Raw genomic sequence first — 15,879 nt, 5'->3', positions numbered from 1 at the left:
CCTCCTTTGCCCCAACACCGCTCCAATTGCTATGTCACTTGCATCGCACATCAACTCAAATGGTTGTGCCCAATCAGGGCCAATGATAATTGGTGCAGTCACCAATCTTCCCTTCAGCTCCTCAAATGCTTTCAGACATGCATTATCAAACTTGAAGGTAACGTCTTTCTCTAGAAGCCTGCACAAAGGGGAAGAAATTTTCGAAAAATCTTTAATGAAACGACGATAAAAACCTGCATGACCCAAGAAACTGCGAATGCCTTTTATGGATGTCGGCGGGGGCAATTTTTCGATCGTCTCCACCTTTGCTTTATCCACCTGTAGACCATCTTTTGAAACCTTGTGCCCCAAAACTATACCTTCACGTACCATGAAATGGCACTTTTCCCAGTTTAGCACCAAGTTCGTCTCTTCACACCTAGCTAGCACTTTATCAAGGTTCATCAAACAACTATCAAAAGAACATCCAAACACAGAAAAATCGTCCATGAATACTTCTACATATCTTTCAACCATGTCAGTGAAAATAGCCATCATACACCTTTGAAAAGTCGCAGGTGCATTACAAAGACCGAAGGGCATTCTCTTGAACGCATACGTGCCATAAGGACATGTAAATGTAGTTTTCTCTTGGTCTTCTGGGGCTATAGCAATCTGATTATACCCCGAATAACCGTCCAGGAAACAGTAGTATTCCTGGCCAGCTAATCTATCAAGCATTTGGTCAATAAAAGGCAGGGGAAAGTGGTCTTTCCGGGTGGCATTGTTTAGTTTTCTGTAATCTATGCAAATTCTCCATCCAGTTACAGTTCTTGTCGGAATTAAGTCATTATTTTCATTAACTACTACGGTTATCCCCCCTTTCTTCGGCACACATTGAACGGGGCTTACCCATTTACTATCAGAGATTGGAAATACAATACCTGCATCAAGCCACTTAATCACTTCTTTCCTTACCACTTCTTTCATGATTGGATTTAGTCGGCGTTGGTGTTCTACACTCGGCTTGTGTCCGTCCTCCATGAGGATTTTGTGCATGCAGAAAGCTGGACTAATGCCTTTAATGTCAGACATTGTCCACCCAATTGCTCGCTTGTGCTCACGTAGCACCCTTAATAGCTTTTCTTCCTGTAATTTAGACAAGTGAGCAGAAATAATAACAGGTAAAGTGTCAGAACTTCCCAAATAAGCATATTGAAGGTGAGGGGTAGGGGTTTAAGTTCCAAATTTGGAGCTTTTTCAATTGACGGCTTTGGTGGGGGGCCACTTGGCCTATTCAGGGGCTCAAACGGGATTATTCCTTGCATGTAACCACATGATGTATCTAGGATTCCCTTTATCTCCTCAACCTCATCATCCATCTCCAAGCTATCAAATAGCATGATTGCTTTTTCTAAACAGTCGCCTAGATATACACTCGTGTTAAGAAGTTTCTCATCCACCTCCACCACAGATATCATAGAGAGCTCCTCATAGTGGCGGGGGAGTTGGATTGCTTTGTAGACATTGAAGACTGCCTCCTCGTTGTCCACTCTCATAATCATTTTCCCTTCTCTCACTTTAATTATTGCATCGCCAGTAGCCAAGAGAGGTCGTCCCAATATGATTGGAACTTGTTCATCAGCCTCGAAGTCTAGAATAATGAAGTCAGCTGGGAAGATGAATTTTCCAATTTGCAGCAGCACATCTTCAATCACTCCTTCAGGGTAGGCTATGGACCTATCAGCTAATTGCAACATCACGGTGGTTGGTCTCGGAGCTCCCAGACCTAATTGCTTAAACAAGGATAACGGCATCAGATTTATGCTTGCACCCAAATCACACAGAGCACGTCCCACGTTAATATTACCGATTTGTACTGGAATAGTGAAGCTGCCAGGGTCCTTAAGCTTTTGGGGAAGCTTGTTTTGGACCCTTGATGTGCACTCCTCAGTAAGTGCAACCGTCTCGAACTCAGTCAATTTCCTCTTATGAGCCACTATGTCTTTTATGTACTTAGCGTACTTTGGAATTTCACGAAGTACATCCACTAATGGAATATTTAATTGAACCTGACTCAACATGGAGAGAAATTTGTTGAACATGCGATCGTCATTCCTTTTCTGCAATCTTTGGGGGAAAGGTGGTGGTGGCCTTGTAACCTCCATTCGCTCTGAACTTGCATCATCTTCCTTTGACTCTTGTGTTGCCTTAGGTGTCAACTCCCCCCCAGGTATAGGTTTTTCTTTTATCTTCCTTGGCGCTTCCTCTAGTTCCCTCCCGTTTCTAAGTGTAACTGCATTAATTTGAGGGTTCTTCTCTGTATCACTGGGAAGTGAGCCTGTAGGTCTAGTATTTTGGTTTGCTGCTAACTGCCCCATTTGCCTCTCAAGATTTCTGAAATCGGTCCTGAGCTGTTGATTGTCTAGTAACAACTTTTTCAGCAAGTCATTCGTACTTTCTTCCATTTGTTGGGGTGGCTTCTGAGGTTGAGTAAAATTCCCTTGAGGCCTATACTGATTCTGTTGACTCCCGCCCCATGAGAAGTTAGGATGATTCCTCCAGTTTGGGTTGTAAGTGTTCCCATATTGCGCATGTTGATTCATAGGACCTCTGTTTTGTTGTCCCACATAGTATATAGATTCAGGATTCGTGGGGCACATGTCAATCATATGACTGTCTCCGCATAGTTCGCAACAAATAGACATCTGCTGTACATGTTGCATTTGTTGTGTTGTCATTCTATTCATCTGATTTGCCAATTTTGCTATATCGGCTCTCATGGCGGAAAAGTCATCAAGCTCAATCAAACCGGCGGCCTTCTGTTTAATTACCCTTCGTGAATCCCCCTCTCCTTGCCAATTATGGTCATTAGCAGTGAAATTATTTAGCAGGAGTTGTATTTCACTATACGGTCTTGCCATGCAACTACCCCCACAAGCTGAGTCAAGATTCATCTTTGATGCTTCATCTAACCCATCAACAAAAGTGTGACCCAATACCTCATCAGTTTGACAATGATGCGGGCAGTCTCTGAGTAGTTTCTTGTATCTTTCCCAAGCTTGACGAAGTGTCTCGCCATCCCGTTGTTGGAACCCAAGAATTTGGCTCCTCAACGACTTTGTCTTCTTAGTTGGGAAAAACTTGATCAGGAATTTCCTTGCTAGATCATCCCAAGTGTGGATAGAGTTCGCGGGCTCCTTTTGCAACCATTCTTTAGCTTCCCCCAACAGTGAAAAAGGGAATAGTGTCAGCCTGACATAGTCCTTGGAGACGTTCGGATAATTGTAAGTGTCCGTGATTTCCAAGAAGTTCTGAATATGCCTCTGCGGGTCCTCATGAGATAGACCCACATATTGTCCTGTGGACTGAATCAGCTGTACCATGTACTGTTTGAGTTCAAAATGCCCAGTGATATCAGGCTTCACAATAGCCTGAGTCATATTCGCAAGATTGGGCCTTGCGGCTTCGATTACCGGACGCTCTTCATTGCCTGCCATATCTATTGGCTGTGGTTGGATTGCGATGTCCAAATCTCTTTCTATTCTCGTTCTAGCTTCGTGTTCCCTTCTCACTCTATGTAATGTTCGTTCGATTTCTGGATCAAGAGGAATGAGGTTGTTTGCACTTCTACTCCTCTGCATTCGAGAGTAAACCCTGCGTTGACACAAACCAGGCAAACTGAAAATTAAAACTTGAAAACAAATATCTAATAAAAGCTTAACTTAGTCACATAGCTAATTTCTAAGTCCCCGGCAACGGCGCCAAAAACTTGTTGCGACCAAACACACTCACGCAAGTATACGCGGTCGTCAAGTAATAAAGTGACTCAAAGTCGGATGTCGAACCCACGAGGACTTATGATTAGCTATTAACTAAATTAGCCTATCTTAATTATCTAAATAAGAATTAAATCTAAAAATATTTTATTCTAACTAATTAAATAAGAAAAATATAAATAATAAACTTTGAACAGAGGAAGAGCAGATTTTAATGATATCAATGTAATGAAAACGATCTAGGGTTATGGTCTATCTAACAATCCTATTGTATTCTTCAATTGAATTGACCGACTAATTTATCTAGCTTATTGGTTGACAGGGTTAATATTGCTCATAAGAATCTGTCGAGTTCTTACTCGCCTATTCAAGCTAACCTAACGCCTATATGTCTATGGAGTTAGAATCAACAAGAACGCATTTATAATTCCTGTAAATCAACCAAGCAAGGTAATTAGGTATATGTCTATCCTAACCACGAATCCGTTCCCCGATGCCCGAGTTCAAGAACTTGCCCTACTCAATCCTATATGCAATATAGAATTCCCACTTTCGAGTTCAATTCTAGATTCGTCGATAATATTCAATTGGTGATCAAGCAATTAAATAATTAAGCGCAAGATTGAATAAATAAACTAATATGATAAATCAAGAAGTCAAAATCAATATCCGAATAACAATAGTCATGAAAGAACCACAACCCTAGAACGTGAAGTTTAGCTCCACATAGACATGGTAGCCAAACAACAAATCATACAAAGAAACATAAAAATTACTAAGTTTGGTGGGAGAAAGATGAAACTTGATGAATTCCGGCCTTCACAGCTTTTTCCTGGTTTTTTTCCTCTTTCCCAATATGTTAGATCACCTAAAAGAGGCGTTTTTAGCTTATATATTGCGTACAAAAGTCGTGGGCCAAAGCTCTCCCATTCCTAGTCCAATTCGGCTTCAGGGATTGATGCTAAGGTGGATGCGACGCATCCACCTTGTCCTCCATTTCAATTTTTGCCTGCGAAGGCGGATGCGACGCATCCACCTTGTCCTCTATTTCTCAGCTTCGCATGCGATGGCGGACGCGATGGCACAACTTCACTGCTAAGGTTGCATGCAGGATGATGTTTTCCTAGGTTGGATGCGACGCATCCAACCCTTCTTCCTCTAGCTAAACCACCTTTTCTTCATATTTTGCACTCCGAACACCTTAAATCGTCACACATAACTTAATTAGTCATCAAACCAATAATTACACCATGTTGGGTGTTTTAAAGATTAAATAACATCAAAAAGTGGTTAAAGCATGGGTAAAGTAACATTAACACATATCGAAATATGCCAAACATCACTTCTCTGGCCTGATCTGTGACCTATGTTGCTCGGACTCTCCGAAAATATTGCCAGGTGCATGTCGATCCTCCAAAAATAGTATATTTTTAGAGGATCTGACACGGGTGCGGCAGCATTCTTGAGAGTCCGCGCAACATAGCCTGTGACTAGCTTGTTCAGGAGCTCTTACAGTTCAGAAAGCAAGAAAATGGAAGAAGGTTTAGTCATGAATTGTAGTCTCCTAGTTGCTTTATCATTTTCCTCAGCATATAGCAATTATATTGTAGCGTAGGCTAAGCCATCAATAAGACAACGGGATGTTATTATGGGGATCCTCGATTGAGAGATACTGTAAGGCTATTATATCTCTTAGTGGGTTAGCTTCCTTCTTTGCTGTGTCTGTCCATACTCCATAGAGGAAGACTTCCTGAACCACGTATATCCGTGATCTGTCTCAGTTATTTCCATAGTTCAGTTTTGAACTAGTCATTGCACATCTTCACTTCTCCAATTACAGAATTTCAAAAAGGTTCTTCAAAGATTTCTGGGAAATCTTCATCAAATGTTCTTAAAATGGGCAGCAACAAGAATGTAACATTAGTCATCTAGACAAAAGAGAATGAAATTTTAAACTCAAAAATTTTGAGCTACAACATTGTAAGTACAATCCATACCTGAAGGCCTGCTTGCTCAACTATCAACTGTGCATACTCCAGTTGCTGCTCGGAGAGAGTTATACCAGTATATTTACATCCTGTTTGCTTGACAACTTCCACAGCAAAACTTCCCCAACCAAATCCAATCTCTAAAATGTGATGTTCCTTGCTAATTTTTGCCTAAAAAGAATAGAAGCAGAATGAAATTATGCTTGAAATCTGTGTTGAAACAAGAGAGCTTTTTACATAGTTGATGACTTACCTTTCTAATGAGAACAGAAATCTTTCTCAGTTGTGCATCTTTTAGGTCTTCATCCTCACTCTAGAAAAATTATGAAAGAAAACTAGATCACCATGGGATGAGATTAAAGAACAGTAAATGTAGCTTAACATGCGAAGACAAAATTTTGAGAGCTAACCTTGAATATTGCACATGAGTATGTCATTGTCCCATCCAGAAAGAGTGAGAAGAGTTCATTACTCTGAACAAAACATCAATAAAACAATGCTTATCATCTACACAATAGCAGCCCATATTAGACAAGAAAATTACAGGAAAATAGAAGTGATAAATCTACTGCAACTGGCAAAGAATACGCGCAGGATTGAGTACGTCAATTTCGCTACTGATCTTTGACATCCCCTACATACTTTGGGTGATATAATATGCACAAGTTATTTACCAGGTCATAATGGCGGGAGATATTCCGACGAGCCTGAGTCAGGGTGTTTTGATTCAAAACATGTTGAATGAAATACTTTGCAGATGGCAGTGCTGCTGTAAAAAGGAATGGTGTCCACCAGCCTCTAGAGCCATGCAAAGTGATGAAAAACTTTAACATATGAACAGAAGTTTATGTTTCTATATTTCAAGTTGAGGACAAACTATTTACCTTTTCTTGCTAGAACTTGTAACTGACGCTTTCAAATCACTGTTGGCAACAAATATCTGTAAAAGAATTCAGGAAGCTAAGTACCAAACAAATGCTATTTACAAAGAATCTAGTTATTTCCTCACCATGATAAGATTAAGAAGACCTTCATTCTTGTCAACAAAAGAGAAATCCCCATGAATAAAAGCATCAGCAAGGCCTATTTCAGCTTCAGTTGCAATCTATATCACAGAATTTGTCAAGAATTGGATTTAGTTTTTCTGTTTGGGTTTATCGCTTGATAATGTGAAGGGGAGAAAAGAGAATTTCAATTTACCTTCCAGTAAAACTGTGGACCATGAATTCTAAGAGAAACTTTCAGAGAGCATTTCCTCTCTGTTCCTTGGAAGGTGAAGACTGTACCTCCTTCAAACAAGCTATATATCGCAAAATATAAAGTAATTATCCAGATATCTTTAATATTTAGAAGAAACAACAACTACTACTAAGACTCAGTCTTAAACAAAGATGGGGTCGACGATATGACTCCTCATTTCTTGCTCAACTCATATCGGCATCATGCCAAAATAAAATAAGAGTTACAGTGAAATTAAGTTAAATATATATAAATAATAGTAACAATAATAAGAAAAATAGTAATATTTTAAAGCCTATTCCTAAGTAGTAAGTATCACCTATATGGATATGTTTCTTCCGGTGTGCCGGCATGATTCCAAAGATATGTAAGTCTTTCGAGACAACTTCTTTACATGTAATTCCAAAGACAAGGTGGGTTGCTCTGATGGTAAGCACCATCCACTTCCAACCAAGAGGTTGTGAGTTCGAGTCACCCCAAGAGCAAGGTGGGGAGTTCTTGGAGGGAAGGATGCCGAGGGTCATTTGGAAACAGTCTCTCTACCTCGGGGTAGGGGTAAGGTCTGCGTACACACTACCCTCCCCAGACCCCACTAGTGGGATTATACTGAGTTGTTGTTATTGTTGTTGTTGTTCTTTACATGTAATTATAGGTCTACCTTGTCCCTTTTTAACACCTTCATTCACCATAGTTTCACACCTACGGACCAGTGCATCTATAGGGTGACGCAAGACATGACCAAACCATCTCAAGCGACCTTCTCTCATAATCCTCAATGCTTGCTACCTGCACCTTGTGGCGAATGTGGTCATTTTTAATCTTATCAAATCTTATATGACCACACATCCACTTAGCATTCGCATCTCTGCAACACTCATCTTGTGGATATGTTGGATTTTAGCAGCCCAACATTCACTACCATATAACATTGTTGGTAATATAGTTGTTTTATAGAGCTTACCTTTCACTTTGGTAGGCATCCTTCTATCACATAACACTCCGTTCCTGCTAGCGAGTCATTGATGGTGTCGGCTAACTCTAGATCAAAGAACACATCCATAGAGGAAGTAGATCTGAATTCTCAAGGTACAAAAGTTGTGTCTAACTTTACGAGGGAAAATGCACTTCGAGGTAGTGATGGTATACCTCCTCGGAAAGGACATCGTCGGTCTAACAGTGATGTTCGTTAGGATTCTCAGCTATGATTCAGGGGGAGGTTTCTTTTTTCTATGTTGGACAGCCATGTCAGCAAATATATTGTATTTAAATAGGTCTAGAAGCTCATGTGGACAGCCGTTAGTTTTGAGGTAAGTGTGGCCCAATTTTTAGAAGGCAAGGAACTCTTTGATATCAAAAACAAACGGAGGGCAAAAGTGCTCTATTTCCGACAGTTCAAGGGCGGGCAATTGTGACCCTTTTCAGCACAAGAAATAGGATAGATGGAAATAAACAAGTTGTTAGATATGTATCTGCCACTATTTTGGGATTAAAGCAATACAAGGTGAAACAATCATCACTCACATTATGCATCCTGTTTTAATGAAACTTCTGAAAAATCTTGTAACAACGAGGCGTGCTCCTGTTTCAGGCCAGGTTGGTACCATGTGCTTGGAGTTGTCCAGAATACTACAATTCCTTCTAAGCACGCCATCTGCAGCAGCCACACCCACCTGAGGAGGAGAAAACGTAGATAATCATCCACATGACATCAAAGGCACAAGAAAAGCTGGAAAAGACTTCAAATTGTTTTCAGAGTAAGGCGATACATCAAGATAAAGTCTGTTGAGCTTGTTATTAGCTGAAGAAGTACTACCTTTAGTCCATCCTCATGGAAGCCATAGCCTGGAAGTATTGCAATAAATATACATCAATAAGCAGTGAAACAAAAGGCGGAAATAAAGTCTTGCACTAAAGGGAAGCAAAGACTAAAGTCGGAACAACTCAAACTACAAGCATTAGCAGTAGCTTTCCTTTAACATTATGCAAATAAAGGAAGTGAATAAACCACGACACGAGGTTGTTGAGCTCACTCGCAGGAATCAAGTTGAAATGGAAAGGAAAAAAAAAGTGAATGAAGCTCTCTTTGCAAAGACAGCTTGGCGGCTTGTTTAGTTCCCTCAGTCTCGATGGCTCAGGGCTATTTTATCTAAATAGAAACGGAGTCACATCTTATCTGTGGAGACTCAAAATAATCTCTTAAAACAGATTCAAACTTATAAGCTGCAATTTCCAAGGACTAACTGAGAGAACTATAAAAGGTCCGGAGAAAGAAACTATATTGTTTCATACAGTGGGTTCTGCAAATGATTTAAAAGACAATAGTGAGTGGTGCAATTCTTCAGGTTTCAGTTAAAGGAACTGGTTCTCTAAATGAAAATAGTTGACGTCCAGCAGCAGACTAGGAACAATTGCAGGTTACAAAGGAACATCTATCTTGAAACAACTGTCCATGCTCTGCATAAAAGGCGATTCATACCTTGATATGCTCCACAAAACCATATTCCTCTCTTCCCTTGGATTTGATCTAGCTCACGTGAAGCTTTTGATGCAGCAACTGAGGGGACTAGGTGGCCTGTTGTCCACTTAAGCAATATATGCTCTGGTGTGTGAGGAGGATCGACGGTTACGAGATAAGGCAGCTTTGAGTCACCAAGATTCTGTAAGTTTAGACAGCTCATAAAATAAGAGGGCTGTTACTAAAGAGAACTCTCCACTGAAGAACATTATCTTCTAATTTCTATATAAGGTCATAAATCGCTGTATTGCATAACACACCTGGATTACATTGAGCCAATATGTCATGCGTCCTCTATTTTTCGTAGTTCCAAGAAAGTTCAAAGCACTCCATGCAGCTGGGTCGCGAGGCAGGAATGTTTTGTCACGATGAAGGAAAATATCGCTGTCATAGAGGAAGAGAAAATGATATTACATTTAAACATCATATATCTTGACTATGGTCCAATCCACCAACTTCTCTCAAACCAGGCAGCATTGCAGTTGCAGCAAGAGAAATTAGTTAAAACGCATTTGTCAAGAAGATGTACCTCTTCAACATGACATTCTGCCTTTTTAAGTTGTCCTCATGGTAGAATTTTAGAGGCGGAATTACTAACTATATTAATCTTAGCACATAAATTTAGCAGGTTGTAGCTGTTAATTGACTACAACCAGCCACAATTAGAACATGCATTTTAACTGAACTTCACTAAAGCACAAAATAAGGCTCCTCTGGTAACAGAAAATACAAATGCGAACATGGCTATGCATTTATTACCTTTTTTAGAGGAAGATAAACCACATTGGCGTTGTAAGTTTATGCATGGAATTTTCCGGAAAATTCAAGGTTTCGAATATGGGAATCGGAAGTACCTATAGCTATACTGGAAAGCACCCAGAATTCTTGTTTCATCACATGTTGCCTCTTTGCCTAACATTCTCAGAGTATCCGGAGCATGTGCAGCCATTATGCATCCATCATATACTTCTTTGGCACCATCATTGCAAGCTATGGTACAACCTGCAAGGGTTCTTCCTTTCACAGTTAGAATCACGAGTAGTTCGTAGCTATGTGATGGTAACATAATACACCTCACTGAAGCTTTTTCCCTAGATAAGCAACAAATTAACTCTATCTAGATCATTATCTCTTGAAAAAATATCATAAAATGAATATAATGGTTTTTTGTCTTCAGTCAGATCCACTAATGTATTTTTATTCTCCAGTTAGCCTTCCTTCCTAACCTTCTTCAACCCCCCCAAACACGTTCTTATACCCTAATGTCTTTTTATTCTCCAGTTAGCCTTCCTAACCTTCTTCATCCCCCACCCCACCCCCCACCCCGGTGCGTGGCCAACAACCCCACCTTTTATACTTGTGGTCAAATAGGGAAGATATGGCAGTCAAATAGAGGGAAAATGAAAGTTGCAGATGAGGAATCGTATCAAAGAAACAACAAAGCGAAGACAAAAACACTAATGGATATGCAAAGGTTGTGGCTTAGTAGTCAATGAAGTGGGTATAAAAATTGAACAACACGGTTTAAAACCCGGTGGAGCAAAAAATATTAGATTATTTCTTCTCATCTCATCGGCCTAAGCCTTGGTGGATGGAGTTACCCATTATTTATACTGATGGGAGGTGGCAGATACCCGGTGAAATAGTCGAGGTGTGCGTAAGCTGGCGTTAATGCTAATATTGTAAAAAAATCACTAATGGTATATCAATGAAAACCTATTCTCTTCATTACTGGTTTTGCCTTTACAAAGGACCATTTTAAACACATAAAAGGATTGAGTTTTTTCATTAAATAAATTGCCATTAGGTAATAGCCTATCTGTTATCTCTTGAAAAAATATCATAAAATGAATATAAACGAAGTAACACATCTTCTTGTACAAATCAACAAGCTAGAAGCCAAGATAACTTAGTCAACATAATGATTTTTTTAGTCAGATCCACTAATGTCTTTTTATTCTCCAGTTAGCCTTCCTAAACAACCCCCCCCCCCCCGCCAACAACCCCACTTTTATACTTGTGGTCAAATAGGGAAGATATGGTAGTAAAAATAGAGGGAAAATGGGATTACAGATTAGGAATCCTATCAAAGAAACAAGAAAGTGAAGACAAAAACACAAATAGATATGCACCCAAGGGTATGGCCTAGTGGTCAATGAGGTGGGTACAAAAATTGAAGACCAGGGAACACTAGGTGATTTTTTCCCATCTGTCTTAGTCTTGGTGGATAAAGTTACCCGTTATTTGCACTGGTGGGAGATAGCAGGTACCCAGTGGAATAATCGAGGTGTGCGCAAGCTGGCACTAACACCAGTGTGTGTGAAAAAAACACTAATGGATATCAATGAAAACCTATCTTCCTCATTTCTAGTTTGCCTTTATAAAGGACCATTTTAAACACATAAAGTGATAGGGTCTTTTCATTAAATAAATTGCCAGACAAGGTGGGTTGCTCTGATGGTAAGCACCCTCCACTTCCAACCAAGAGGTTGTGAGTTCGAGTCACCCCAAGAGCAAGGTGGGAGTTCTTGGAGGGAAGGATGCCGAGGGTCTATTGGAAACAGCCTCTCTACCCCAGGGTAGGGGTAAGGTCTGCGTACACACTACCCTCCCCATACCCCAATAGTGGGATTATACTGGGTTGTTATTATTTTCCAACAGATATATGCCCATCTACTATTATGATAAAATAATCAGCACTACGAACTCTTGCAACAAGCCAAACATAAAACCAAACTAGACCTTCTCCATCTGTCGATACAGAATTTACTTCACAATCAGTTCTTATTTGGCAGCCTCTCTTCTCCAGCTCCTCCTTAACCTGCATTCAATGTCCCCCATCAAATTACTCTCAAGGATGACACATGCTTAACATATCATGCAAGAAAGTGAAAATTGGTAATTGCCTGAAATTCTCCTCAGGGAAATAGTAAAAACTTTGTGGTATCTATGAATAAAAATTCACCTTGTTTACAGATGTATGTGATCCCCATCTTACAGTGAGCAACTGAGAGAGACCAAAGAGCTTTAAAGAAAGAAACAAAAGCAGCCTTAGGCACAAATATAATAAAATGATATATGTAAGCATTCAAATTCAGTCTCTTGCATTTAACAATTTGGTATAATCTACACACAAAGTATGCTAATTGAACAGTTGATGAGTGGAAGAACCTGAAGAAGATGGTGGTCGCGGAAGACTGAAAGAATGGAATAAGCAGAAAATCCCATTACTCCTTCTAAGGGACAGGACCAGATAGAAGAACATATTGGAATCTGTGAAACATATGAGTAAATTGCTTAAAGCAAGGACAATTTGTTGAGTGAACAAAAAGTATAATACACCTATCAAAATCAATAACTATGACAATCAGCAGTGTCACCAGATAAGCCTTCAGAAATAACTCCGAACAGCCATTTGACTTAATAAATTGCCATAATGTTTCATCGCAATCAATGTCAGGATTGTTGTCAAGTGCTTCAAGGTAACTGCAATGCGATCAGAAACATATTCGTGATGAAATAAACTTCATTGGAGATAGCTCTTTCCTTGACGCATATATAAAGAAAGCGTACAAAACAGAACGATTTAGTCCATTTTAATCAAATGCATGATGTTCAATGAACAAAGAGACTCTGTGCTCTAAATTTCTAATGAGATCAGAAAATCAACAAATTGCTCAATGGAATTGATTAATGATAAGTAGTCACATACTCACATATATAAAGATAAATAATTCATTAGTACCTTATGACATCCTGCTTGAACTTGATAATTTCTCTAATCATTTGCCAAAAATATGGATTCAAGACATTCTTCTTCTGTGCAAACAAACTAGAGATTCCATTTCGGGTACCCCATTCGCAACCACCGCCTTGGTCTAAGGTCACTGAAAATGACATATGAGAGATCTCCATATTAACTCCAAGGAACTCAAAAAATTCCATCATGTTTGGATAAGTTACCTGTCAATTACACCATTTCAGCATTAACATGTCGAATTCATGAGCCCGCCCTTTAGTGCAGGGGGGGATGTAGAGTAGCGGCCATGGGTTGATCTGAACCCATAATTTACGACTTGGAACATAAATTTGTGTACAAAAATTCATCAAATAGCAACAAATGGTAGTTCTGAACCCATAAGTTTAAAGATATAATAGATTCATATGCTGAGAGGTTGAACCCATACTGCTTTAGTGCCCTAACTTTCCCTTCATTTGCAATATATGTTTATACCTCCTGTTTCTTACAGTAAAATTATCAGTTTTTAAATTCCACTAGTTATTCCTCATTGGCTAAATACCTAGATAACCCCTTAAACTTAACATAATTTGTCAGTTAGCTACTCAAACTTATTTAGAGACAATATAAACACTTGTCTTTTGAAAGGTTAAATTTTGATGGTGAAGTTGGGCACTGGACTTGTCTGTTCTTTGCACTAATGTGAGAGAGACGAATAAGAAAACACAACACAAATGAGCTAAAAAAAAATTGGGACTATATTTCAGAGAAGCAGAAGAGGGTTTTAGGGCTGGGGCTTCTTTTTTCTTTTTTGGGTTAAAAACAAGGGAGAAGGCCAAATATAACCCTCTACTTTACCATATTATCTACATTTAACCTCGGTCATACTGTCGGACTAAATTTACTCCTACCGTTATACTATCTGGCCAAATTTACCCCTACTATCAACAAACTTTTAAAGTTACCCCTCAATTCATCAGGTGACCAAAAATCTCCCAAATTATTATAATTAAGTCACTTATTCTTCTTCTTGATCCACTATTTTCGAAATAATTGGCATGTACCTGCTTTCTTAATGGAAGAAAAAGTAAGAGAAAAAAATATTAAAATAATACAACGATTTGTAAACAAAGTATAGTAAATTGAAGAATCTTAATTAGGTAGCCTGTCTAAATTCTAAAAGCATTTTCAACACCCCAACTTTAATGAATTCGTTGCCCAAAGGTATAGAAACTTTGCAAGTATTAGTGAAAAATTGAAGTTACTTGAAAACTTTACATTGTCGAATTCAACTTTGTTTTAATCAAATGCCTTCGCATTGTGCACACTTAAGTTAGCCGATCGAACTTTACACTAACCAGACAATAACAAAATATATTCAAATATACATGTACATACATGATGAACAACTACATATAATACACAATATTTAGACCCACTGAATTTTATGGTGTGTATAAGGTTAATAAATAAATAAATTTTAAACCAATTCCAAACACATTATCACAAGAAGAGAAGTTGGTGCATTGGTAATTAAAAATATCCATGAATAATTTGTATAGTCTAGTACATCAATAGTAATTTCTGAAAATAGTGGAGCAAAAAGAACAACAAGTGATTTAAATAAAAGGAAATTGGGAGATTTTGATTACCTAGCTAACAGATTAAGGGGTTGTTTTTTAAAAGTTTGATGATGGTAGGGGTAAATTTGGCCGAATAGTATAACGGTAGGGATAAATTTGGCCAGAAAATATGATAGAGGTTAAATGTAGACAATATTTTAAATTAGATGGGTATATCTGGCCCTTTTCCCTAAAAATAATGGTGAAGACAATTTGATGGAAATGAGGGGTAAATTTGGGATAAAATATTTTTATTGCGAGAAGAGGTGACTTAACAACTTGTAGAAAAAACTCATGCTCTCAAAAATTACCACCGTTTAAACTCGTTTGACTTGTGCAACCCGCCCAAGGTTGGATACGTCAATAACCCGCCCATTTGTTGAAGAAGAATTAACCCAAATAGCCGCCCCACCCAACCACTTAAACTAAAATAGACGGTGGAGGTGTAATATATGTATAATTTATGTATAATTGTGTATAATTAATGTATAATCTATGTATATGGCTAGAAAAAGTAAACAATGAATATGAACGGCTATTTGTGTAAAGATGCATTTGTTGAACTAAGCCTATGTTGACCCAGTTCATCTCAACCCATCTAAAGTTGGCTGATTTTTAACCTAAATTGATTTATGAGTAATTTTGCTAAAATATTTTTAAAAATAATTCTTTTATTGTTTGATAGTATGTTACTCCTATATGAGTATAACAAGAGAAAAAAAGTCTTATTTGATAACTAAATAATCATAAAAAAAATAACACACATTAATTAAAACTTGGTAAGAGTTGGGTGGGTTGGGCTATAACCCAAATTTTAGCTCATCTTGACCCAACCCAATGACCCGCCCATTTATTGATTCCCCTATTTTGACCCGCCCAAAATCAACCTAACCCGCCCATTTGACACCTCTAGTAAAAGCTTTTGTATGGTTTTTAATTTGTGTTTTTATAAGAGTTTCTCATTAGGGATAAAATTGATAAAATAAAAAGTCTAAAATAAAATTATTTTCAAATATAA

General features: G+C 38.5%; 1 protein-coding gene across 5 annotated transcripts in view; it reads right to left on the bottom strand.

The window, feature by feature from the left end:
* Positions 1-15,879, bottom strand: part of LOC107780832 (uncharacterized) — a 67,334-nt gene that overhangs the window by 10,568 nt on the left and 40,887 nt on the right. For 2 of the 5 annotated variants that reach the window (XR_012698552.1, XM_016601428.2), the window contains exons 3-19: positions 13,246-13,463; positions 12,881-12,986; positions 12,672-12,773; positions 12,466-12,525; positions 12,243-12,321; positions 10,355-10,502; positions 9,761-9,884; positions 9,462-9,642; positions 8,799-8,827; positions 8,507-8,655; positions 6,947-7,046; positions 6,756-6,851; positions 6,631-6,686; positions 6,421-6,544; positions 6,157-6,219; positions 6,000-6,059; positions 5,756-5,917 (exon numbers count right to left, since the gene is read on the bottom strand). Coding sequence is in view for 4 of the 5 variants with exons in the window: in XM_016601428.2 (XP_016456914.2) it covers positions 5,756-5,917; positions 6,000-6,059; positions 6,157-6,219; positions 6,421-6,544; positions 6,631-6,686; positions 6,756-6,851; positions 6,947-7,046; positions 8,507-8,655; positions 8,799-8,827; positions 9,462-9,642; positions 9,761-9,884; positions 10,355-10,502; positions 12,243-12,321; positions 12,466-12,525; positions 12,672-12,773; positions 12,881-12,986; positions 13,246-13,463 (1,857 nt within the window). In the remaining variant the exon portion in view is untranslated. Of the gene's footprint in view, positions 1-4,203; positions 4,959-5,755; positions 5,918-5,999; positions 6,060-6,156; positions 6,220-6,420; positions 6,545-6,630; positions 6,687-6,755; positions 6,852-6,946; positions 7,047-8,506; positions 8,656-8,798; positions 8,828-9,461; positions 9,643-9,760; positions 9,885-10,354; positions 10,503-12,242; positions 12,322-12,465; positions 12,526-12,671; positions 12,774-12,880; positions 12,987-13,245; positions 14,031-15,879 lie in introns of those variants that run through there. The other 3 variants (XM_016601429.2, XM_016601431.2, XM_075229384.1) reach the window with 3 other exon arrangements.

Source organism: Nicotiana tabacum, chromosome 14 (assembly GCF_000715075.1).
Source record: "Nicotiana tabacum cultivar K326 chromosome 14, ASM71507v2, whole genome shotgun sequence".
Lineage (NCBI taxonomy): Eukaryota > Viridiplantae > Streptophyta > Magnoliopsida > Solanales > Solanaceae > Nicotiana > Nicotiana tabacum.
The sequence above is the reverse complement of the archived record's forward strand: the minus strand, read 5'-3'. Positions and strand labels throughout refer to the sequence as shown.